Source organism: Spermophilus citellus, assembly GCF_964194105.1.
Source record: "Spermophilus citellus genome assembly, chromosome: 4".
Classification (NCBI taxonomy): Eukaryota; Metazoa; Chordata; class Mammalia; order Rodentia; family Sciuridae; genus Spermophilus; species Spermophilus citellus.
This window is the reverse complement of record NC_138185.1, coordinates 104,048,893-104,073,334: the sequence shown is the minus strand read 5'-3', so window position 1 is coordinate 104,073,334 and position 24,442 is coordinate 104,048,893. Positions and strand designations below refer to the sequence as shown.

Below are 24,442 nucleotides of genomic sequence, written 5' to 3'. Positions count from 1 at the left end.
TCAGCGGCGCTGGGGCGAATTGTGCAGCATGGAAGGCGGGCTGGCGACCCCCGCCTAAGGATCAAGTGGAATTATAGCGGATTTCCCCTTACGCTTTGTTTTCATTTTTACTTTCTCCTCTTTACCACTGTTGGTGGACCTAGGATAAGCATTAATGTGGACTTGCTACCCACCATTCCAGCCCTTTTCCCCACAATTGTCTCAACCAAATCAGACTTTACCCTTCGTTCTGTTACGGTCCCCCTTCTAAAATCTGGTTTCCACTTTTATTATTAATATATGAACTTTTTGACATATAAAGCAAATTGTATTGGGAATCACACCTGTGGGACAACTTTCACTTTCATTTTCTCTCAGAAAGTATCTCCCCCCACCAACCTAGTTTAAAGGAGAGCCCTACCATCACCAGATGCACACAGCATATTATCTTCTTTGCTGAATTTGTCATGTTTTCTTGTTTATATTGTTGCCAAAATTTCAGTCCTTGTCCCTGATGCCAATCCAATGAGGAGGACATGGTTTTGGGAAAAAGGTGGTTTATTGTTTTGCTAACAAAGGAGAAACCACAATCCCTTAAGTTTGAGAAGCGTAAGTGCTTTCATGTGAATGATCTCATTTGTTCCTCTTAACACGTGTTGGGGAAGGTAGAGGTAGGGGCTGAGATGGAGAGACCAGAGAGAAGGGAAAAAGTAGAGTATGCTATATTGAATCCTGTAGCGATTAGGAACATAGGCTATATCAGAAAGACCTGATGTAAGCTGTGGGTCTCTTTGACTAAATTAATTCAACTTTTTAAGCCCTTATTTCCTTATCTGGAAACAGGAATTCATCATAACAATATTTCCTTCATGGACTAGTTATGAAGATTAAATGATAAAGTGCATGTAAAATACTTAGTGCTCATTAAATATTGGCTTATATTATATCTTGTTAAAAACTTAATAAGGCAGGGCCGAGTGCAGTGGTACACACCTGTAATCTCAGCTACTTGAGAGGCTGAGCAGGAGGATCACAAGTTTGAGGCCAGCTTCAGAAACTTAGCAAGACTCTCTCTTAAAAAATATAAAGGGCTGGAGATACAGCTCAGTGGTAGAGTGCCCCTGGATTTAATTTCTGGTATCTTTTCTCTGTCTCTGTCTCTTTCTCTCTCTCTCTTTCTCACACACACACACTACAAATGCACATAGTTAAAAGTGAACTGATCCGTTCCATCAATTCATTTACAGATCAATTCATTTTTAATTATGTAGTCACAAAGAGATCCCAGATTCATAGGACTTAGCAGTTTCAAACCAGATTTCTTCTACTGCTTTCTGGCCCATGTCAAACATTTGCTGTAAATGCTTCCATCCAGTTTTTGCAGTAATCATGAGATACTCTTTATTCTCTGGGTGTAGCTGGCAAGAGTATGCAGCCATGACAAGTGACTGACAAAATCGACTACATACAAGTAAAAACAAAGCACTCCTCTCTACAGCTGTCAGTGGGATTATACTTTCAAACCCTGCAAGAATGTGACCTCCTACTTGTATAGGATTCTTGCTTTCAATCATCATGTACATGATGGTGATTGCCACTTCAAACACATAGTAGCCATAGCTCATGTCTCCAAAGTCTAAAATCCCAGATACTTGATATACAGCATCTCCAAAGGCTGACTTGCTGGACTCTACTAAAATGTTATGGTCGTTAAGATCGCCATGATTGATACCTGAAAGTAGAAAAATCATGTAAAAACAGTTATTTAATATCCCAATTCATTCTCTTTCCATTTCTTTTTCTTAGGCAAGGCTATTCAAACAATTTGAAGAGCAGTCAGGGATAAAGGGTCAAACCCAATTTTATTGAAATAAAATAATTTTCTCTGAAAAGGACAAATGCATGTAATTTTGTGCTGTCTGCATTTGCTTCTCATCTATACAAAACCAGAAGATGGAGAATGCAGTCATTGCAAATATTTGATTTTGACTGCTAGAAGAGTAAATCGAAAAAGAGTACTACTCAAAGCCAGAAAGGTTTAAAAAGAATATAAACATTTTCAAATTACTGTAGAAGGCAAGGAGTTCTAGAATGGACCAAAGAAACCTTTATTTACATCTGGGGTTTCAAAACATTTTTTGTTTTTTATGAGGACAAGGCATTGCTGATTTCCCATTTTTTGATTACTGGAATAGATGCTGGTATTTTAAGTCAATACCTCTTAACATGGAGTCTGTGGCCAGTGCTGGCCTACAAAATGTTACTATAACATGAGATAAGAACAGAAACTGAGAGTATTTAGAAAGTTTTATAGTAATTTGGGCTGGGGTTGTGGCTCAGTAGTAGAGTGCTTGCCGAGACTATGTGAGGTACTGGGTTTGATTCTCAGCACCGTATATAAATGAATAAAATAAAGGTACATCAACAACTAAAAAATATATTTAAAAAAATTTTATAGTATTTGACATTTAAGAGTATGATCAGTGGCCTTATCTCATTGAACAGAGTGTAGATCAATTTAAGTTTTACCTAACAGGGATAGTTGGATATTGCCTGAGCTGTCAACTAATCATTCACAGTAGGACCATGTAATACACAATGGGTTGGGGGAAAGAACCCTCAAACTTGTTGTTTACCATGTACAGTTTGAGAAGTACTGATTTAAGCCACTGACTAAGGATTAAGATAAGATTAGGGTGTCCATGAGCAGTGAACCACTGAGAAACAAACTTTATAAAGAAAATGCTAATTTCTTCTATATGATTCAGGATTGTCTAAATCATGCTTAAATTATGTAGCACAGTGACTGGCACACAGAACCAATGAACATTACTATAAATCACAGATGTTAAACCACACATTTCTGAAATTTGTATCATATAATTGTTTCAAAATATATAAAGCAAAATTTGACAGAAATACAAGCAAAGATAGACAATCCACAGTCATAGTGGGATATTTTAAATATACTTTACTTAGTAATTGATAAAACAAGTGAAAGGTATAGAAAATTTAAACATGATTAACATATTTGACCTTCTGGGCTCCATATTCAACAACTACAGAATATACTTTCTTTTCAAGCACATGTGATCTATTTATAAAAATTTACCAAATACTATATTATAAAGATTTAAATCTGCATCATAAAGTAAATTTCAAAGGACTGAAATCAGATAGCAGGGCTCTGTTTAATATGGTAGCCACTAACAAATATGTAGTCATTTAAATTTATTAAATTTAAATAAAATTGGGCTGGGGTTGTGGCTCAGTAGTAGAGTGTCTGCCTGCCATATACAAGGCCCTGGATTTGATCCCCAGGACAAAAACAAATAAACAAACAGCAACAACAAAAGATGAATCTGAAAACTCATTTCCTTAGTTGTAGTAGCCACATTTCAAGTACTCACTTGCCACACATAATGGTTATTGTATTGGACAACAGATATAGAACTATTCTTTCACTGACTAGAATCCTACTGGACAACATTTATTAGAGTATGTTCTCTAACTACAATGAAGGGACAGCAGAAATCAATAGTAAAAAGATAAAGGTTTAGGAAAAAAAAGTTTAGCTGGGCACAGTGGTGTATGTCTGGAATTCTAGCAACTTGGGAGGCTGAGGCAGGAGGATCATAGTTCAAGGTCAGCCTCAACAACTTAGTGAGACCCTTAGCAACTTAGCAAGACCATCTCTCAAAATAAAAAACAAAAAGGACTAAACTGGGGTGACAGCCCCTGGATTCAACCCCCAGTATTAAAAAAAGTTTATCATATTCTGGGAAAAGGATTTATAGATTCAGGTGAAAAGAAGAAATTATAAGGTGAATTACAAAATATTTTAAAGTAAATGAAAATGAAAAACTATGTATCAGTACTGGGGATGTGCAGCCTGTAAGAGATTGATAGCTACATTCTCACATAAAGTGCTTCAAACAACACCCAGTTAGGAATGAGAGTTCAAACTCGAAGTTGCTAGGACTTTTCTCAAATTTCTGTGCTGATGTAGGCCTCAGTTGCTAGGCTGAACTCAGCGGATTGGCCCATGAAAATTTCTATATTGAAACAGAGGAAAGGATCCATCAAAAACTAAACCTCTATTATCCTGGGCTTGGCAGCAAGAAGAGGATAGTAGGGGAAAATCTGCAATCTGAAAAGCAAACTGAAAGGTGACAATATGGAAGGAGGTGTAACATTCCAGCTCCTAAATCTAGAAATAGTAGTAAGAACCCAAAACAACTTAATAGAAGACCAAGGATCAGAATTCCCAGAAGAAGACTGTTCATAAGAAAAAAAAAAATGAGACCATTATAACTCATCAGCAGCTGCATAGCAGGCCATGCAAAATGGTGGAAAGAACAAAAATTTTCCAAAGAATCCAAACTGGAATGCTACATTATTAAGTCCCAGCTTGCTTTTTAAGTTTCAAGCTAACCAAAATGATGCTGGAGCCAAATTTAGTGAGCTACCTACCATCACCCAATGTTTTTCCCAAACCACCAAGACACCGGGTTCCTGTTAACTTTAATCCTTCAAACAGGGAAATAATGACATCTCAACTTAAAACTGTACTTAAAGGCCAGGCAAAAGATAACATACATGTTAAAACTTAGTTTTGTTTACAAATAGTTGTCAGTTGGTCTGTAACAAATTACAAATTTACTAGGGAATTAATCTATTTGTTTGAAACTGCTAATTAATGTAAGACTATTAATCAGACTGCATCTCATTTGTTTTATGTATTGTGTGTTCTCTAATGTAATAGTAGTTATATGTGAAACTTAAAATAACTAAATAATTGTACCTGATAGTAAGTGTTCTCAATTGAATAACTTTTAAGTGAAAACCATTCAAGTTAAGGTTTGGGAAATGGTAAAGAAGTTAACTTTTTCTATTGTTTACTTGGGGAAATATAGTAATTTAAGATTCATGGATCAGTAATTTGCTTAGTGAATCAGACAGAGTAAGCATCTAGCTGAACCAAGGATTGAAAACTAGGTGGATATTTGAAGGTTTAATGACCTAGAAAGCCAAACTACTAAAGGGCCAACAACTTAATGCACTGCCAAAAGAAAACATGAATTTTTCTTAATAGCTGTATTTTTTAAAATATTTTTTCAATGTTGATGGAGCTTTATTTTTATTTTATTCATTTATATGTGGTGCTGAGAATTGAACCTAGTGCCTCACACTTGCTAGGAAGTGCTCTACTACTGAGCCACAAGCCCTACCCAATAGCTGTATTTTTTAAACAGCACAGTGGTGAATGTGTAAAGAACACTTGGAGCTTATTCAAATGAGGCACAGTATACACCAATAGCCCTGTTTCTTAAACACAGTAGATAGGTTTCTGCTAACAGATGCATCAAAACCATTTCTTATAGAAATAGTGTTGAAGCTTTCAAAACACATTTTTGTATTACAATACTGCACAATCTATTTGAACAGTATTTGGCCTCATATTCTTTGCAAAGCTTAAAACTGGGAGTTGTGTTATGTGGAAATTCTAAGTATCTAGGGAAGAAGAGCCATGTAATAAATACATGTAATAAATACACATACTGTGTCATATGTAAAGTTTATTTTGGCCTTTTTCCTACAAAAATGGAGATGTTAGTATGATTTTGCTGAATGTAAGATCATGCACTGTTTTTTATACTCTGGCCTAATTTTAAAATCCAGAATTGTTTTTAAGGTTTGCCTTTATGCTAAAGTGCCGTGTATATATGTCATAATTGATTTGGTCATAAACTATATTACCCAATGTAATACATTTTGTTCTGTAACTAAAAAGGTTTAAGCTGCTAAAATATTTCCTGTTTTTATGTAAAATGCAATACAGGATTCTCTACTCTCCAGCCTATAAAACCAAAGATTCACTTTGGCTTTCACCAATTCTTATTTTTTTTAAACATTTATTTTTTAGTTGTAGTTGGACACAACACCTTTATTTCACTTGTTTATTTTTGTACGTGGTGCTGAGGATCGAACCCAGGGTCTCGCACATTCGAGGTGAGTGTTCTACTGCTGAGCTACAACCCCAGCCCTCATCAATTCTTATAACCAATAAAGTACAAAAAGTGTTTGGTGCCAGTGGTCTTGGGTTTTTTGGTCATGAGTAAGTACAACCTCAGAGACCACTAACGCAAAAGGCATAATCTCTTACATAATATCTCTTACATGTTTACCAACCTTAGGAGAAAATGCTAAATATAACAGTTAACCTAATAGCAAGTTAGAAAAAAGTGTGTGGGCCAATTAAAAAAACTCTGATTGTTAATGCCCTATTTTCTAATTTGGTACCTTTTAAAAATATACATATATTTTTAGTTGTAGATGGACACAATACCTTTTTTGTTGTTTATTTATTTTTATGTAGTACTCAGGATTGAGCCCAGTGCCTCACACATGCTAGACAAGGGCTCTACCACTGAGCTATAACCCCAGCCTTTTGGCATCTTTTTTGATGTTTATAAGCAGAATAGCTAAGTTGTATTTCTCCAAATGAACTCAGATGAAATATTGCCCAAATCAAATGTTGAATATACCAAAGACAAAGCTTATGCAGTATTTATTGTATATGGTAAAAATTTGAAACATAAAATTCAAACTAACCCCCCCCCCCAAAAAAAAAAAAGATTAAGAATGTCATATACCCAAATAAGCTGTTGAAAAAGTAGGGGGTTTAGCAATAATGTCAGAACAATTGATCTTTACAATATGAAACAAACGAAAGCAATGATAAGAAACAAAATGAGGAGGATATTTTCCCTCTACTAGACCAGAAAACTAGCCTAACAAAAATGCACTTCCACGTTTTGTTCTTTAAAACAACAGGAGTAGCTGGGCAAGGTGTGCTTGTAATCCCAGCTACCTGGAAGGCTAAGGCAAGAGGATCTCAAATTCCAGGCCAACCTGAGCAATTTAGACCTTGTTTTAAAAGAAAAAAGGGCTAGGACATACCTCAGTGATAGAAGGCTTGCTTAGCATGCATGAGGTCCTGGGTTCAATCCCTGGTACCACAATCAGTCTCACACACACACACACACACACACACACACACACACACACACCCAATGAGCTAAATTTTCATCTTAAGGAATTAAAAAAAAAAAAAAAAAGCAAACTAGGCCAAGAGAAAGAAGAAAATACTAATTTTAAAATATAATAAAGAGGGTCTTCAGAAAAACTAAAAATAGATAAATCTTTATTAAGATTGATCAGGAAAACATGAGACAGGAATCTAATAATCATTACTGAGAATAAAAAGATATCACCAAAGATCTGGCAGACTTTAAAAATAAATAATAAAACAATAAAATGATATAAAAATAAATTATGGCAATAAGTATATAAATTTGGATGAACAAATTACTAGGAAAATATAACTCCCTAAATCTGACAAAATAAGTAAAATATAAATAAAAATAGTACTATAAATATTAAAGAAATTAAATCATTTATTTAAAATTTCCCCTATAGGAAATCCAATATCGAATGGCTTCATCATAAAATTACTTTCAAATGTTAAAAAAGAAAAAAGAAATCCCATCTTCCAATCTCTGAGAGGACAGAAAATCTAACTCATGTTATGAGGCTAACATAAAACCCAAAAGGGCACCTTGAGAGGAAAACTATAGGTAAATTTTACTTGTGTACCTGGATGTGAAAATCATAAATAAAATGTTTTCAAACTGAATAAGATGATAAAAAAAATGTATATCATGTCCAAGTTGGGTTTACACCAGGAATGCAATGTTGATTTAATATTAGAAATAACACCAGTACAATTTTACCATATCAGAGAAAAATAATGACCATCTCAATGGATGTATAAAAATTTTTAATAAAATTCAACTTGTATTCATGATATAAATTCTTTTTATTTTATTTTTTAATTTGAGACAGAGTCTCACTATATTGTCAACTGATCTTGAACTCTAAACTAATCTTTCCACCTCAGCCTCCTGAGTAGCTAGCACTACAGGCATATGCCACCATAACTGGCTCATATGCATGATACAAATTCTTAGTAAACCAGGAATAGAGGGGACTTCTTTAATCTTGTGAAGGCTATCCACAAAATAACTTATAATAATCCCTACAGGTAACAGGGAAAAACACAAAGGTGTCCAGTAAAGTAAAGCAAAGCAAAGAAATAAAAGGATTGGTTGTTTTTTTTTTAAATAAAAGTATAATTATTTATAGATGATACATACAAAGAAACTTGAGAAGCATTTTGAAATAAACATTTGAACTTAAGTTGCTGAGATTAGTCTTGAACTTGCAATCCTCCTGCCTTAGCCTCCTAGGTTGCTCAGATTACAGGTGTAAATTTAAAAGAATAGAAAAAAAAATGGATATTACAAAATGCTGTTTCTATATACTAGCAACAAACAGAAAGTGAAATTTGGGATAACATTTAAATTAGTATTTTAAAAAATCAAGTACCTAGTAATAAATCAAGAAAAGAAGTATAAGACCTCTCTGGAGAAATTTATAAACTTTAATATCTATCTATCTATTTATCTGTCTATATCTTAAATTCTAATCCATGAACACAGTCTATCTTTTTTTAAAAAAAAATATTTTCAGTTGTAGACAGGCACAGCACCTTTATTTTGTTTATTTAAGGTACTGTGGATCAAACCCAGTACATCACACATGCAAGGCAAGCGCTCCACCACTGAGCCACAACCCCAGTCCATAGTCTATCTTTATTTAAGTAGAGAGACAGATAGACTATGTTCACAGATTATAATACCAGTCTTATAAAAAATAATATACACTATAATGACAATATTCTCCAAATTTATCTAGAGACTAAATCCAAAGTCTCAACAGATTTTTTAAAAAAAACATAGCTAATTCTAATTGATATGAAATGTAAAGGACCAAAAATAATTAAGATTCTTATAGGAGAACAAGAATGTGGGAAGAGGGCTAAGGTTGTAGCTCAGTGATAGAGTGCTTGCCTACCATGTGTGAGGCACTGCGTTCAATCCTCAGCACCACATAAAAGTAAATAAATAAAATAAAGGTATTATGTCCATCTACAACTAAAAAAAATGCTCATTCAAAAAAAATGTGGGAAGATATACATATTCTAACCAGATATGAAAATCTAAAAAGTTAGATGAACATGATCAAGGAATGGGGAAGGAGGGAGGGAGGGAGAAAGTGCTGGGGAGTGATATTGGCCAAATTATATTGTTACATTGTGTGCATGTTTAAATAAAGTGTAAATAATATTATAATAATATGCATAAATGTTCATTAAATTAATACTTAAATATAATTATTATTATAAAAAAAGAAATAAGGTAAAAGTATTATCACTATATGAATCACTACATAAGGCAAAAACTTTAAAAAGCCAGGAAGATATAGGAATTTCAAATGACTGGCATCATGCAGAAAATAATCAGTGCCATACACATACCTAGAAAAATTACATTCATTCAAAATATGAGGCAGGGTTCTAGTTCATGGAAAAAAAATTAAACAAATTAAGATAGGTTGGGGGCTGGGGTTGTGCCTTAGTGGTAGAGCACTTGGCTAGCAGGTATGAGGCGCTGGGTTCAATTCTCAGCACTTCATATAAATAAATGAACAAAATAAAGGTCCATCAACATCTAAAAAATATTTTTTAAAAAATTAAGATAGTTTGATCTTTAGGTACAATGACACATGCCTGTAACTAGCTACTCAGGAGACTGAGTTGAGAGATTCACAAGTTCAAGAAGAGGTCAAAGCCAGCTTAGGCAACACAGCAAGACCCTGTCTCAAAATTTAAAAGGGCTGGGGATGTAGTTCAGTGGTAGAACATGTGCCTAACATGCATGAGGCCCTGTATTTGATCCCTATCACCTCAAAAAATAAATCTGACAATATAAATACTGAGAAAAATATGTACTTGATTGGGGAAATACTCACATTCTCGAAAATGACTTAATTTGGTCATTACTTCTTTCTTGAACAGCTGAATGACCTGCTCAACAATCTCCCGATTTCGATTCTGGCCCAAGGCATCCACGTATTTCTCCAGAAGAGGAATGTTTTTCAGGTTCCAGATGAAGTTCTCCCGATGAAGATTACTTAACTTTGGGTGATGGAATTTCTAAATCAAAAGTAAGAAACAGCCTCTTGATAGAGCAACCACTACTGAGAGCTCCACTATGCAAGAGGACTACACCATTGTATTCTCTCATGGTCTTTGACCTACTTATTGACATTAATCCACAAAATTCATATTCATACAAAATCTCAAAGTTTTGGGAGCACATTTCTATCTCACTTGATCCTCACCACTGTGTGAAGATAGATATTCACATTGGAGACAGCTCTCAACTCTATTTTCACCCACATGAGCTGACCCTGGTCCCTTGTTACCATTCTGATTTCATCTTTCACTACTTTTATTCACTGGACTCCAACCACACTGGCCTAATTGCTGCTCAGGGAACCTCACAGCCTTTGCATTTGCTGTTTCCTCTTCCTGGGATGCCTTCTTCACATATCCACATCATTAGTGTTATCATTCCTATGGGATGTTTACTCAGAAAACACCTTCTCTTCCTGACCCCTCCATTTAAAATTTTAACCATCTCTCCAATATTCTGTAGCCTTCTTCTATGGAACATCTCCCACGGGAGGCACCTTTGCCCCTTATTCAGATGGCTCTGCCTGTGTTCTTCCTTTTGCTGAACTAAAATCTGATTCTCCAATACTGTCCATGCTACTGGTTCCAACTGCAATCTCTGGGGCCATTTGCAACAGGATTAGTTCTTCTTCCACAAAACTGTCCTCCAGATCTTTGAAGATAGCATCCCTGCCCCTTTGGAGTCTTCTCTTTCACAGATCAAACCTATCTGGATCCTTCAACTATTTCTCATAAGATATGGTTTTAAATCTCCTTACCATCTGGTGTGTTAAATGCTACTTCACATCACAAAAGTACTCTACAGAGTAAGCACTGAAAACACTATTGTGAGTTGTTTCATCTGAGGAGTGGGATTATAATTAGGAATGGAGATGATGGGGGGGAGGATAAATTTTCATGTTATGTTATTCAGTACTATTTGATATTTTGCCATGCATCTACATTACTTTTATTTATTTTATTTTTTGGTTATCAGGGATTGACTCGGGGGCACTCAACCACTGAGCCACATTCCCAGCCCTATTTTGTATTTTATTTAGAGACAGGGTCTCACTCCTGTGTGCCACCGCACCTAGCTGTTACTTTTATTTTTAAAGAAAGTAAAATATAACACTTTTGAGTTTCCAGTGGAGCACCACTTTACTCAGAGAAGGCTTGGAGTCAGCTTCTACAGTGGTGGCACTATTGTCCCAGGCATCCACAGGAAGCCTCTCAGTTCTGATATTATAAAGTAGTGCAGGGGCTGGGGTTGTGGCTCAGTGGTACATTGCTTGTGTAGCACATGTGAGGCACTACGTTCGATTCTCAACACCATGTGAAAAAATAAATTAAATGAAGTAGTGCAAAGAACACCGGGCTTGAGTCAAACAGATACTGGTTTCAACAGGCTCTACCACTTAGATATTGAATCTCAGTTTTCTTTCTTTTTTTTAATATTTTTTTTAGGTGTAGATGGACTCAATATAATGCCTTTATTTTTATGTGGTGATGAGGATCGAACCAGGATCCCGCTCGAGCTAGGTGAGCACTCTACCGATGAGCCACAATCCCAGCCCTGAATCTCAGTTTTCTTAACAATAAAATCAAGATATCTGTCATTTGTGAACTAAGCCAAGAAATAAAGACCTAATACATATAGGTGCTCAATAAATGTTTGTTGAATATGAATTTTGCATCTGAGCTGGCCTGTCTTTCCTTTGCTCCTTGTACAGTAACCTGAATTCCTGACAGTTTAATCAGCACTCTATTAGTCTATCTCCTCCCCTTCATTAGTTTCCTCACTCTCTCCCCTTACCTCAGCTCCCATTTGGTCCCTTGACTTATAAATGCTTCAGTTCTGATTCCTGTAATCTGCAGAGCTCCTTTCTACTCTGGACCCTGTGGGTTTGCCCAGCTGCTAGAAGCTTCAATGGCTCACCCATATCCCTACCAGAGTAGTCACAGCCTCTGCCACACCTACAGGACTGAACCACTGCACCTGTGCAGTATTATTTTTCACTGATACTGTAGTTCCCAGTACTTATAGGAAAACTGAGAATTTACCACCTGCAAATGCATGGGGAGAGGCTGGTGAGGGGATGAGCAATGGGAATAAAGTATCATAAAATGAACTGCAATACCAAGCAAAGAATGCTTTCCTTCATTCCCTCTAAAGTTTCCCTGTTCCCTATAAGACACTTAAAAATTTTAAGTTGCACAACAGTGTAAGTAGGTGGCTGACTGCACAGCAGAACTCATGTCAGCAATGATATGGTGCTATCTGCTTCTGAAAACTGTATTAGTCATTTTAGGATTCAGCAGAGAAAGTTGAAACTTCAATAGCAAAGGCATATAAATGAAGCCCACCAACAGGGTAAAAAGATCGATGCTAAAGGAGTCAGTGTAATCCTTATTGAACTACCAATGACATTCTTTACAAAAGTAGAAAAATCAATCCTAAAACTTGTATGGAACCACAACAACAACAAAAAAACTCAAGTAGCCAAAGGAATTTTGGGAGAAAAAAAAATCAAAGTTGAAGGCATCCCACTTCCTCATTTAAAGTCATATTACAAAGTTACAATAATCAAAATAGTATGGCACTGGCATAAAAGCAGAAAGACCAGTGGAAGAGAATAAAAACCTAAAAATAAATCCAAGGATATATGGCTAACTAATTTTCAACACCAAAAAAGATATAATAGATGCTGGGAAAATTAGACATCCACATGCAAAAAAATGGAATTGGACCCATATATCATATACAGAAATCAATTAAAAATGAAAATATATATGTAAATGTCAGACCTGAACCCATAAAGTTCCTGGAAGAAAACAGGGGAAAAGTTCCTTGACAATAGCCTTGACAATGACTTCTTAGATATTATACCCAAAACTCAAATTACAAAAGTAGAAATAAATATATGGGATTATATCAAATTAAAAAGTTTCTACACAGGAAAGAAAAAGATAACAAGCTGAAAAGGCAACTTACAGATTGGGAAAAAAATATTTGCAAACCATGTGTCAGATAAGGGGTTAATATTCAAGATTTATAAAAGACTCCTACAACTCATAGCAAGAAAACATACAACCAATTTTTTTAAATGCACAAAGAACTCAAATAGATATTTGTTCAAACATGACATAAAAATGGTCAACAGGTACATGAAAAGGTGCTCACCATCACTAATCCTCAGGGAAATGCAAATCAAACCACTGTGAAACATTTCCTCCACCTGTTAGGATAGCTATTATCAAAGACAATGGATTTCACTCTTATTTAATAAATTCTGACACTGTGGGAAGAAAAAAAAAAGAAGAGAAAACAAGTATTGGGAAGCTGTGGAGAAAAGGGAGCCCTTGCACACTGCTGGTAGGAATGTAGATTGATGAAGCTAAAGAAATTAAAAACAGAACTGCCCTATGAGCCAGCAATCCCTCTCCTGGGTATATGCTCAAAGGAAATAAGAGCACCACCTTGTAAGGACACCTATGCTTCCATGTTCATTGTACTGTATTTAGGATTTTTGCTGAGTAGATTATAGCTGCTCTTGTCATGGCAGGAGGAATAACTATGTGAGGAGGCATATACATTAATTTGTTTTATTACAGTAACCATTTTATCATATATGTATCTTACAACTTGTTGTATACATAAATATACACAATAAAATTTATTTATTTTAAATGATTAGAAACCCAGCAGGCTGCGTGGCACATGCCTATAGTCCTATCAGCTCAGGAGCCCGAGGCAGGAGGATTGCAAGTTCAAAGCCAGCCTCAGCAACTTAACGAGGCCCTAAGCAACTCAACAAGACCCAGTCTCTAAATAAAAAAAAAAAAGGGCTGAGGATGGGGCCCAGTGGTTAAGCACCCCTGGGTTCAATCCCTGGGTACAAAAGAAAAAAAATCTGTTTAGATATTCATTTTAAATAGTTCATTTAGTAGCTCAAATATCTGAAGATAATAGAATTCACTGAGCATTATAAGCATTTAAAAGGTTTTTCTAAATACCATTAATAAATGCAGAAAATCTCCTAAAATACATTCAAATAGAACTGGATATTAATATCTAAATTATACTAATATTCCCAAATGGACTTTTTTTTTTTTTTTGATGGTGCTGAGGATTGAACCCAGGGACTTACGCATGCTAGGCAAGTACTCTACCACAGAGCCACATTCCCAGCCCCTCAAACGGACATTTTAATGAATATTTACAAATGGATTTACTCAAATTTAACCGAAACTACTTCAATTAAAATGCTTAATATGTTTACCACCCAAAGCTATGCATGGCTCAGTAAAGCTTCATTGAATAAATGAACAGAGTGCAACAGAAAAAGGTCTGTCAGCTTACAAACATTTACTAAATTGTGGACTAAGTGTTCCTAGATCATGGAATAAATGGTCCCCTGAGTATATCTCTGTATGATGAGATTACTGGTAACTTGATTTTTGGGGGGCTGGGGGTACCAGATATTGAACTCGGGGGCACTTAACCACTGAGCCACATCCCCAGCCATATTTTGTATTTTATTTAGAGGCAAGGTCTCACTGACTTGCTTAGTGCTTCACTTTTGCTGAGGCTGGCTTTGAACTTGTAATCCTCCTACCTCAACCTCCCATGCCGCTGGGATTTTAAGAGTGTGCCACCGTGCCCAGCTGGTAACTTGAGTTTTCTTTGTATTTTTATTTGTTTTCTTTAAGCAATGAATCAATGAAAAATAAAGGGTTTTTTTAACCAGAGGAAATAAAGGTTATTTCTATTTTGAGATAATTGAATAAAAGAATACTATTTAGACTATATAACATGGACTTCGATTTCTCATCAAGAGGAGTAACAGGGACTGAGTCTAAACCCTGAACAAAATATCTGAAATACCAGCTTTTAAGTCATTTGACATTAGGCAATAAAGTACTCGGATACTTGAGAGATGAAAGACAAATGAGCTGAGTCTGACCCTGCTCCTTTCCTACAGAGGACATGGTGCAGAGAAGTGAGAGCCAGGTGGAGTTCTGAGAGCTCACTGGTTTGAGGAGGTAGAGCTCAGAGTCCAGGAAGAACAAGATGGCTAGAGAATGCAGGACAGTTTACCAGAGATCAGAAAGCACAGAGAGAGAACTCCAGAGATCTGTAGCAGGTCTCCTTGGAGAATTTGGCAATTGGTGTATGATCCACATATGAGTATGAGGAAACTGCTCAAGATCAGGGAAAGAACCACCTGAAAGAAATAGAAGGGATAAGGCTTGACATACACGCAGGGCTGGAAACCTCCCAACTGGAAAAGAAAATATCAGGATGTGGCTCAAGCGGTAGCGCGCTCGCCTTGCATGCGTGCGGCCCGGGTTCGATCCTCAGCACCACATACCAACAAAGATGTTGTGTCCTCCGAGAACTAAAAAATAAATATTAAAAATTCTCTCTCTCTCTCTCTCCCCCTCTCTCTCCTCTCTCACTCTCTCTTTAAAAAAAAAAAAAAAAAGAAAATATCACAGTCCAAAGGACAAGGTAGAGGACTGAGAAAGGTCTTGCATTAGCAGTGGGGAATAACCATTCCTAGAATAAACCCAACCCTGGTCCCACCTATAAGGTATTATAAGCAAGACTCAAGAAGATCAAACTGCTTTCAAACAACTTACTGAATCTACTCAAGGTTGGTCAGTGAACATCAAGCATAAGAAACACAAAGAAAGCTACACAAAATCTAATCCTAACCAAACGCTCAAAACTAAAGATAAAATTTTAAAAGCAGGGCTGGGGATGTGGCTCAAGTGGTAGCACGCCCATCTGGCATGCGCGAGGCACTGGGTTTGATCCTCAACACCACATGAAAATAAAAAATAAAGATATTGTGTCTACCTAAAACTAAAAAATAAATATTAAAAAAAAGTTTTAAAAGCAGTCACACACAAACACACGAGACACATGATGTTCAGAGGAACAATCTGACACAAATTTCTTGTTGAAAATAATGCAAGTAAGAAAAAAGTAGAGGGATGTCTTTAAAATACTGAAAGAAAGATGGGCATGGTGGCACACACCTATAATGTCAGCAGCTTGAGAGGATCACAAGGAGGCAGGAGAATCACAAGCTCAAAGCCAGTCTCAGCAACTTAATGAGGTCCTAAGCAACCTGGCAAAACCCTGTCTCAAAATAAAAAAATAAAAAGTGCTGGGGATGCAGCTCAGTGGTTAAGTGCCTCTTGGTTCAATCCCTGGTAATTGCTCCCCCCTCAAAAAAAAAAACAACAAAAAAAAATAGAATACAAAAATATTCTCAACCTTAAAGTGTATACCTAATAAAAATATCTTTCAAAATTATAAGTGGGGCTGAGTCTAGCTCAGTGGTAGAGTACTTGCCTCGCATGCTCAAGACCTAAGTTTGATCCCTAGCACCGCATATAAAAAATAATTTAACTAAAGAAGTTCATTACCTCAGATCTATACTATAAGAAATGTTAGGCTGGATTTAGTAGTGCAGGCCTGTAATCCCAGCAGCTGTGGAGTCTGAGGCAGGAGGATCGCAAGTTCAAAGTCAGCCTCAGAAATTTAGTGAGGCGCTAAGCAACTTAATGAGACCTTGCCTCTAAATAAATAAATAAAATACAAAAAAGGGCTGGGATGTGGCTCAGTTCAATCCCTGATACCAAAAAAAAAAAAAAAAAAAAAAGGGAAAGAAAAAGAAATGTTAAAGGAGATGTGGTGTCTTCGTATGCCATGATTTGTCATGGACTCTTTCCTTCTGCCGGCATGTCCATCTTCCTTTTCTCTACCTGACTGATTCACATCACCAGTTCAGATGTTACTTTTCTTTTTATTTTTTTCTTGAATTCCTGCTATGTATGTATTTGACACTGCTAGACACAATGGATAAAAGATACATAAATAAAACATACACACTTTTCTTAGGAAGTTCACCGAAGTTCACTGCTTCTTATGAAGCATATGTACAGGAAGCACAGAAATGAAACAAGTAATTATAATACCATATGTGGAAGACTATTACCCAAGTGGTCCCCTATGAACTATGTCTCCTGGTTCATGCCCTTATATAGCTTCTCCAGTTGACGTTAGTATTAGCCATGTCACCTGCTTGGGCCAATGGGACATAAGCTAGCATGACTGAAGCAGAGACTTGATAAGCATGTGTAAATTGGTGCATGCCCTCTTGGAACTTTCTCTTTTAAAAGCCAGTAGCCATGCCATAAGGATGTTCCAGCCATCCTGAAGGATGAGACATCATATGACAAGAAGAGGACACATGGAGAAGAACTAAAGCTCCCCAATTGTGCTCCCAGTGGAATCCAGCTACACGAGTAACTCCCCAATCACACTAAGCAGAGAAGAGCTGCCTGGTCAACCCACAGAATCATGAGAAATAAATAATTATTGTTTTAAGTCAATAAGATTGGGGATGGTTTTTTTTACAGTATAACCAGAACCTAGTGAATGTTTGTTGAATAAATGAAGACATTCTGTGGTTGGGTCTGAAAAATATTTGTCGAACATATTGTTTCTATAGGACAAAACTATCAACACAAGTCATTCTAATCCATTTACAATTTAGCTACTGCTTCACACAGAGCTCCAGCAGATTATAGCTTAGTTAGATGAAAAGTTCAGGCTTCATTTTGTTAGTATACACTATTTTCAGTGAGCAGTATAAAGAATATCATGACTTCCTAAAAATTTAGATAATTTTGCCAATATGTCATTAAAGTGAGAATCTGGGTGGAAGGAGGTATCCTTGCTCATATAAGATTAATTCATCTAAGACCCTGATCCCTACATAAGACACCTCAGGAGCCCCATATATAAAGAGAATCTGATCCTGAGTTCATTTTGAAAGTGAGATAAACAAACAGAAATCCTTTACAAACAAAATAAAACCCCAAATCTTACCTCCAGAGCCTTGTCCAATTTGGCAGCTAGCCTTCCAATTTCATATAACAGCTGGGTGCTGACAGGAATCTTAGCAATAGGTTTTCCCGGGAGGTAAGTCAGTAGCCTCACCAAGTAGCTTTTGATTTCGGTGCCACTATCTAGATGGACAGAATGATATAACCTATCAACTCTTTTTGAAAAAGTTAATTAGAAGTTGTTTGCATTGGCAATTATTACTGAAATAAAACTGCGTAATAAAAAAATGTGCTAACTGAATACAGCATTCTGAGGCAGAGCTGAGTGGATTAAAGTAAGCAGGTAGAAAGACAAATTTTAACACTGGAATTGGCCATTCACATACCAACAAGCATAGCTCTAACTCTGCTAGTCTTAGCTCTAAACAGAAATTACCTAATTTGGTAAACACATGCCCCCAAACCACACTCATTCATAAATTTACAACTGAAATATAAACAAATGACTATTCCTCCTGGGCACAGTGGTGCAAGCCTATAATCCCAGCTGCTTGGGAGGCTGAGGTAGGAGGATTGTGAGTTCAAAGCCAGCCTCAGCAAAATCGAGGTGCTTAGCAACTCAGTGAGACCCTGTCTCTAAATAAAATACAAAATAGGGCTGGGGATGTGGCTCAGTGGTAGGGTGCCCCTGAGTTCAATCCCTGGTACTCCCCAACCCCTTAAAAAAATGACTATTCCAGAATCACAAGGCTTTTTCAGGGGCAAATTGCAGTATAGCCTGTTTGTAATACAGGACAACTTCTAATCCTCAGGGGCCCTACTGGTCCTCAGTTGTTTGGAGCAATGCAAATTAAGAAAGAATAAATGAACAATCAAGAGAGAAAAAGATAGTCAAGATTTCCAACCTTAAAAAGTTCCAAGAAATTGATTTCAAGGTACTGCTTGTTGAATTAGATACTTCTTCGCATTCAGCATTGAGAGATGAAAGGGACTATGTCTCACAGATGAGGACTTGAAGCCTTGGGAATGTATGTCATCTGCTCATGTCACATATACAGTAAAGCCATAACTGGCAACATGCTGATTTCTAATCTTCTGTTTTTTCTACTATACCATAGCACCAAAATATGCAGCTAGTCTAATGAATAAAAATATTTAATTGGGATGAGGGTAGTAACTCAGTGGTAGAAGGCTTGCCTAGCATGCCTGAGGCCCTGAATTTGATCCCCAGCACTGAAACAAAAAAAACAAACAAACAAATCTTGTGGAATACAATTTTTAAAATGTTCTACTGATTTCCCTGTAGTTATCATTCATCAGGGCCTTTCTAAGCAGAAATGCTATACCAGATCCCAGCTCTTACCACTGGGAGACCCAATTTCCACTGTGCAGCTTCCCCCAACCACTAGAAAAAATAACCACATCTATGCTTAGAATTATGATCCTGATTTTGATACTGTATTTCTACCTGTAGCCAAAATGCAGTAATGGGCCTGGAGAAGGGACATGCTGGCAAATTGGTCATCTCTTACCTATAGACATAAGAGAGGTTGTGTTGTCTCCTTTAGTGCAACACACGGAGGCTGTTGGAAATCCAGCTGCTTTCAGAAACATGATGATGTGATTCTGCACTTCAATCAGGTCTGGATTTTTGCTGGCTTCTGTGTTGCTTATTTTGAGAACATATTCAGTTGGGCCTTCTGTAGCATCTTTAATTTTTGAAACGTGAACGTGAAAGTTTTGGTCATCATAACTGGGAAGTGGCTGGATCTTAGAAACTTTTAACCCAAATACCGATTCAATCGCCGCAGAGGCTTGTACCTCAGTGAAAGTTGGTTTGGCAAGAGCCTGTGATTGCTCATCATCTCCACTTGACATTACGTCTGGGGTAAAAACAAGAACCAGAAAGGGGATATAAACATAAGGATATTTATTTAGATGATTACTTCTTTTGATTATTAATTAAAGTTTTAAAAAATCATATCAGTGCATGACATCAAGAAGTAGATGCTTTGGCAGTTGATTAAAACCCTTGTACCATAAATTATTTTCAAACTTACCTTCTAAACTGAATAAGGACAGAACATAAGACAGGAAAGCCCCTTGATATCATCCAGTTCAATCTCTCTCCTCTCACCAACTTTACAGGAGAAATTTAGGTCCTAAGAGATTAAATGACTTGCCCAAGTTACATAGTCAATTTCAGTAAGAAGTCAACTCTCCAGACTGTTGACCAATGATCATGAAATCTTTACTACATTACCACCAGTCTTGGGCTAAAAGTTAAATTCAAGCACAGCAATCTTTTCTAGTCACAGTTTGTTATAAGAGTCACCATCTGACTTATTTCACATACTTCAAATATTAAAAAAATGGGGACCAATGTACATTATGTAAGGCCTTCTGAAAGATGAGAGTAAGGAGCTTTGTAACATCTATTTATGGAGTCACAGATTTACTAAACAAAAAGTGTAAACACAACTCTGAATAAGTTAGATGGCATTAAGTAACAAAAGAATAGAATGCCAAAGGAAAAAACTTGAATTAACCAAGTACAAACACAGATGACTGAGTTGTTGAGGTTACCTTAAATTGTAAAGAAAACGTTTTCTATGGCCAAGAGGAATAAAGACTTAAGATAAAAATTAAGGCCAATTACAGAAAATAAATTTATGTCTGAATTTATGATCTATAAAGTGAGTATCTGTCAAAAGTATGGTGGAAAAATTGAGAGGGAAGAGAAATTACTATGATCTAAGGAAGATATTGTTGAGAAGATGGATTTCAATTGAGTTTTTTAATATGACTTGAGATAGGGTGGGGAAGACTATTTTCTCAGTGTTGGCAATTCCATCCTTAGCTACACATACCTGGCATCTTTCCCGAGCATCCAGATATATGTGAAGGGCAGTGTAGTTCTGAAAATCCTTAGGAACAAAATATTTAAGGTTCTTACAATTTTACCTTCCTTTTTTCCCCAAATAGTTCAATTCCAATCTTTCCTTCCTACTAAGTTGCCAATGATTGATAACATCTTGGGGTGAGTTGCATTTTAGGATATAGTTTGTGTGTGCATGTATATATGGTACTGGGGATTGAACCCAGGGGTACCACTGAGCTACATGCCCAGCCTTTTTTATTATTTGAGACAGGGTCTCACTAAGTTGTTGAGGCTGGGTCTCCAACTTGCTATCCATCTGCTTCAGCCTCCTAAGTAGCTAGGAATACAGGCATGTGTCATCGTGCCTGGCTATAGGGAATTTTTTGTGAAGAAAATGTTCTATATCTTACTTAAAAAATTTTTTTAGTTGTAGTTGGACACAATACCTTTATTTTATTCATTTATTTTTATGTGGTGCTGAGGATAGAACCCAGTGCCTCGCACGTGCCAGGTGGGCGCTCTACTGCTGAGCTACAATCCCAGCCCCTCTATATCTTACTTTTTATTTTATTTTATTTTTTTATTTTTAACATCACTGGGGACCAAACCCACAATGGTAGGCAAGTGTTCTACCACTGAACTACACCCCCAGCCCTATATCTTGACTAGGCTTTCATTACATGAGTGCATATATTTGTCAAACCTCCACTTAAAGCTTAAATAAATGTAAGTTCTGTCAAGTTAATGTAAGCTTAAGTAAATGTAAACTGTCAATGAAAGCTTTACCTTAAAAAATAATAATAAAAAAAAAGGTTAGCCCTTGTGAGAGATAGGTTAGGACAAGGAAGGGTGTATCTTAGGACTTCCTGATAACTCCCAAAATCAAATTGTAAGAAACCGCACCACACTACGAATGGAAGATACCACACGACACAAATAACCAGAGAGGTTCTGCTTTATTACAAAAGGCTGTGGGTTTATATAGACCTAAGGAGAGGTGGCAGGTCTGAGATAGATAATGGGTCACTCGTTTATTGGCAAGCTCTTCTATATGTCAGTTCCAGAGCCCAAAAAGTTAATTCTTATTGGGGCTAAGGCTTCCCACCTGCAGGACTTGAACATTGGCGCTGGCGGGAACGTTTTGCGCCAGTGAAAGAAAAAAGAGGAGAAAGAGGGTCATTAGGCGCCATGTTGGGGCTTTTCTCTGGGGTGCTGCTGCTGTTATATGTTTTCCCAACACAAACCATATGTCCATTAATGTCTAATCACTTCAGCTCTATCACAGCTTACTCTACTGAGGGGAAGGAGATAAAACTCAGGGATGTGTCCTAGGGTTCTTGTACATAACTCTCTCCTAACCTCAGGACCAAGACTATAGCCTGACATTGAAGTGATAAGATGGGTATAAACCTCAAATGCTAACCACCCAGCAATGGCCTTCGGCAAAGAAATTTCTCCCTCCTCTAAACCTGCATTCCCCCTGTAGCATTGGTTGATTTTCTTTTCCTGTTATTGCATTCTTGACAATCACTTCTGTGCTTACTTTTCTTTTTTTTTTAGAGAGAGAGAGAGAGAGAGAGAGAATTTTTTAAAAAATATTTATTTTTTAGTTTTCGGCGGACACAACATCTTTATTTGTATGTGGTGCTGAGGATTGAACCCAGCGCCGCGCACGTCTGTATACTAAAAAGTTGTTGAGTTGAAAAAATAAGTCATATTTTAGGTCAGTCATAGAGCACTTGCCTAGCATGTGTGAGGCACTAGGTTGGATTCTCAGCACCACATAATAAAATAAAGATAGTGTGTCCATCTACAACCAAAAAATATTTTTAAAAAGTCATATTTTATCTCTAGCTCTGCTACCTAACCTTTGAAACTTTGGACTAGCCACAAATTTTCTCAAGGTCCTTTCTAGCTTTAACATTCTTATGCTGCTAAAATTCTTCCTGAGACTAAATTTCCCCTTTTTCTTGTATGCAAAAGACTCCAAAATCATGGAACCAATGGCACAGATCAAGTCTGCTTCTCCAGTTCTTTTTATTTGAGACAGGGTCTTGCTAAGTTGCTGCTGCTGGCCTTGAACTTCTGGTTCTCCTGCCTCAGCTGCCCAAGTAGCTGGAATTACAGGCATGTAACACCAGGACTATCTGTCTTAACCAAATGTGCCCTGTGTGTGGAGAAGAAGGAAGGGGTTTCCAATCCTATAATTTGTTGGTCTTTATTTCCTACCAACAATACTTTTGCTTAGCTCCTGAAAAATCTTAGAAAGCAAGTGTTTTCCAGTCCCAAGGTTTGTGCCAGAATCTCACAATCTTTGACCCACAACCAGAGGATCTGGACCTTAATCTCTCTACTTTGTGCAAGGTACACCACACAAAAACAAAAGTCAATCTTCATTCTTTTCTCTCCCTCCCTTCCAAAGTGATACAAAGTCCAATGAACTCTACTTTAACACGTCTTACGAATACCTTTCTTCTGCAACCCCTTCTGCTGTGTCCTGCTATCACTGGAGAGCATGGACTGTATCCCAAACATCTAGCTGGGTGCCTTATTTAATATTAAATAATGAACCAGGGGTTGCCTTTACTCCAAAGGCTCACAGGCTGTATACCTTCAAGGGAATCAAGAAACAGTAAAGCAGGGATTCTATAGACTTTTAATTTTTTCAAAGATAATAATAATGCGCTACTGGGTGCTCTGGGGGGTCTCGCTGCTAAGTAAGACAAAGAGCAGTGGCTCACCGGGATACAGAGGGGCTGCTGACCCATGAGGCAGGAAACTAGGTGAGGAGGAGGTAATAAAAGTTAGGTTCACAGCGTTAATATATAAGCAAGGTCCACAGGAGCATTAGAAATGGTTTCCAGCGTGCACCTTCCCTGTGCAGGAATCACCACACGGGTCTCAAGAGGGATGGCCCCGCGGGCTTCTCAGGTGCCACGCTTTGGTTCTGGGATATCAGCTTTGCCTCTGCGTTCCCAAGAGGTCCAGCCACAGAGCACGGTGACTTGCCACCACTCATGTAGCGAGTATGAGGTGGAGCAGGGTCCTGGAGGAGTCCCAGGAACAGGACTCCCCGACCCAGACTCGCAGCGAGCCGGCCTGTTCTCGGAGATACCCTCCCCAGGAGTACCCGGGGCTCACCTTTGCTTTCCCCACCTCTGCTCACCACCACGATTCGACGTCCAGAGGTGGACCCTCTTTCCGTAGCCCAGTGCTCCAGCTGCTGCAGCAAGACCAGGTGAGGTCCGAGTTGCGGCGTTTCGGCCCGCCCCTCTTCTAAGCCCTGTAAGCCCTGACTTTTGATTGACTCCTCCCTCCAAACCTCGCCGCGCAGTCAGACTACTAGAAGGCAAAGGTTGCTTGGGCGCGCCAGGACTTGGCTTGGCCCCGCCCCTGAGGGGGCGAGCAGAAATTCAGACATCTGCCTTCTGATTGGCTCATTGAAATCTGCCTCGCCTTCTCTTGGTGAGTACCTCAATCAGAATCTGGCTATCTTATTACGTAATTGGAACCTCGTTTCTGATTGGCCCCCTGAGGTTCCACCCGCCAGGGTGTCAGCAATTTGCCAGGCTTTT

At 37.5% G+C, this 24,442-nt stretch overlaps 1 protein-coding gene across 2 annotated transcripts; it reads right to left on the bottom strand.

Moving 5' to 3' along the window:
• Window positions 1–15: 15 nt before the first annotated feature.
• On the bottom strand, window positions 16–24,227 carry HYKK (hydroxylysine kinase). Of its 2 annotated transcripts, none has more exons than XM_081290402.1 (5): window positions 24,009–24,227; window positions 19,519–19,869; window positions 18,030–18,169; window positions 9,916–10,099; window positions 16–1,711 (listed from the first exon to the last, which is right to left on the bottom strand). In XM_081290402.1, exons 2-5 carry the CDS (start codon window positions 19,862–19,864, stop codon window positions 1,251–1,253), a joined length of 1,131 nt encoding a protein of 376 aa, XP_081146528.1. In that variant the 5' UTR covers window positions 19,865–19,869; window positions 24,009–24,227; the 3' UTR covers window positions 16–1,250. The 2 variants fall into 2 exon arrangements, with proteins under 2 accessions (XP_081146528.1, XP_081146529.1); XM_081290403.1 differs by lacking the exon at window positions 16–1,711 and adding an exon at window positions 1,781–4,141.
• Between the last annotated feature and the right edge of the window lie 215 nt (window positions 24,228–24,442).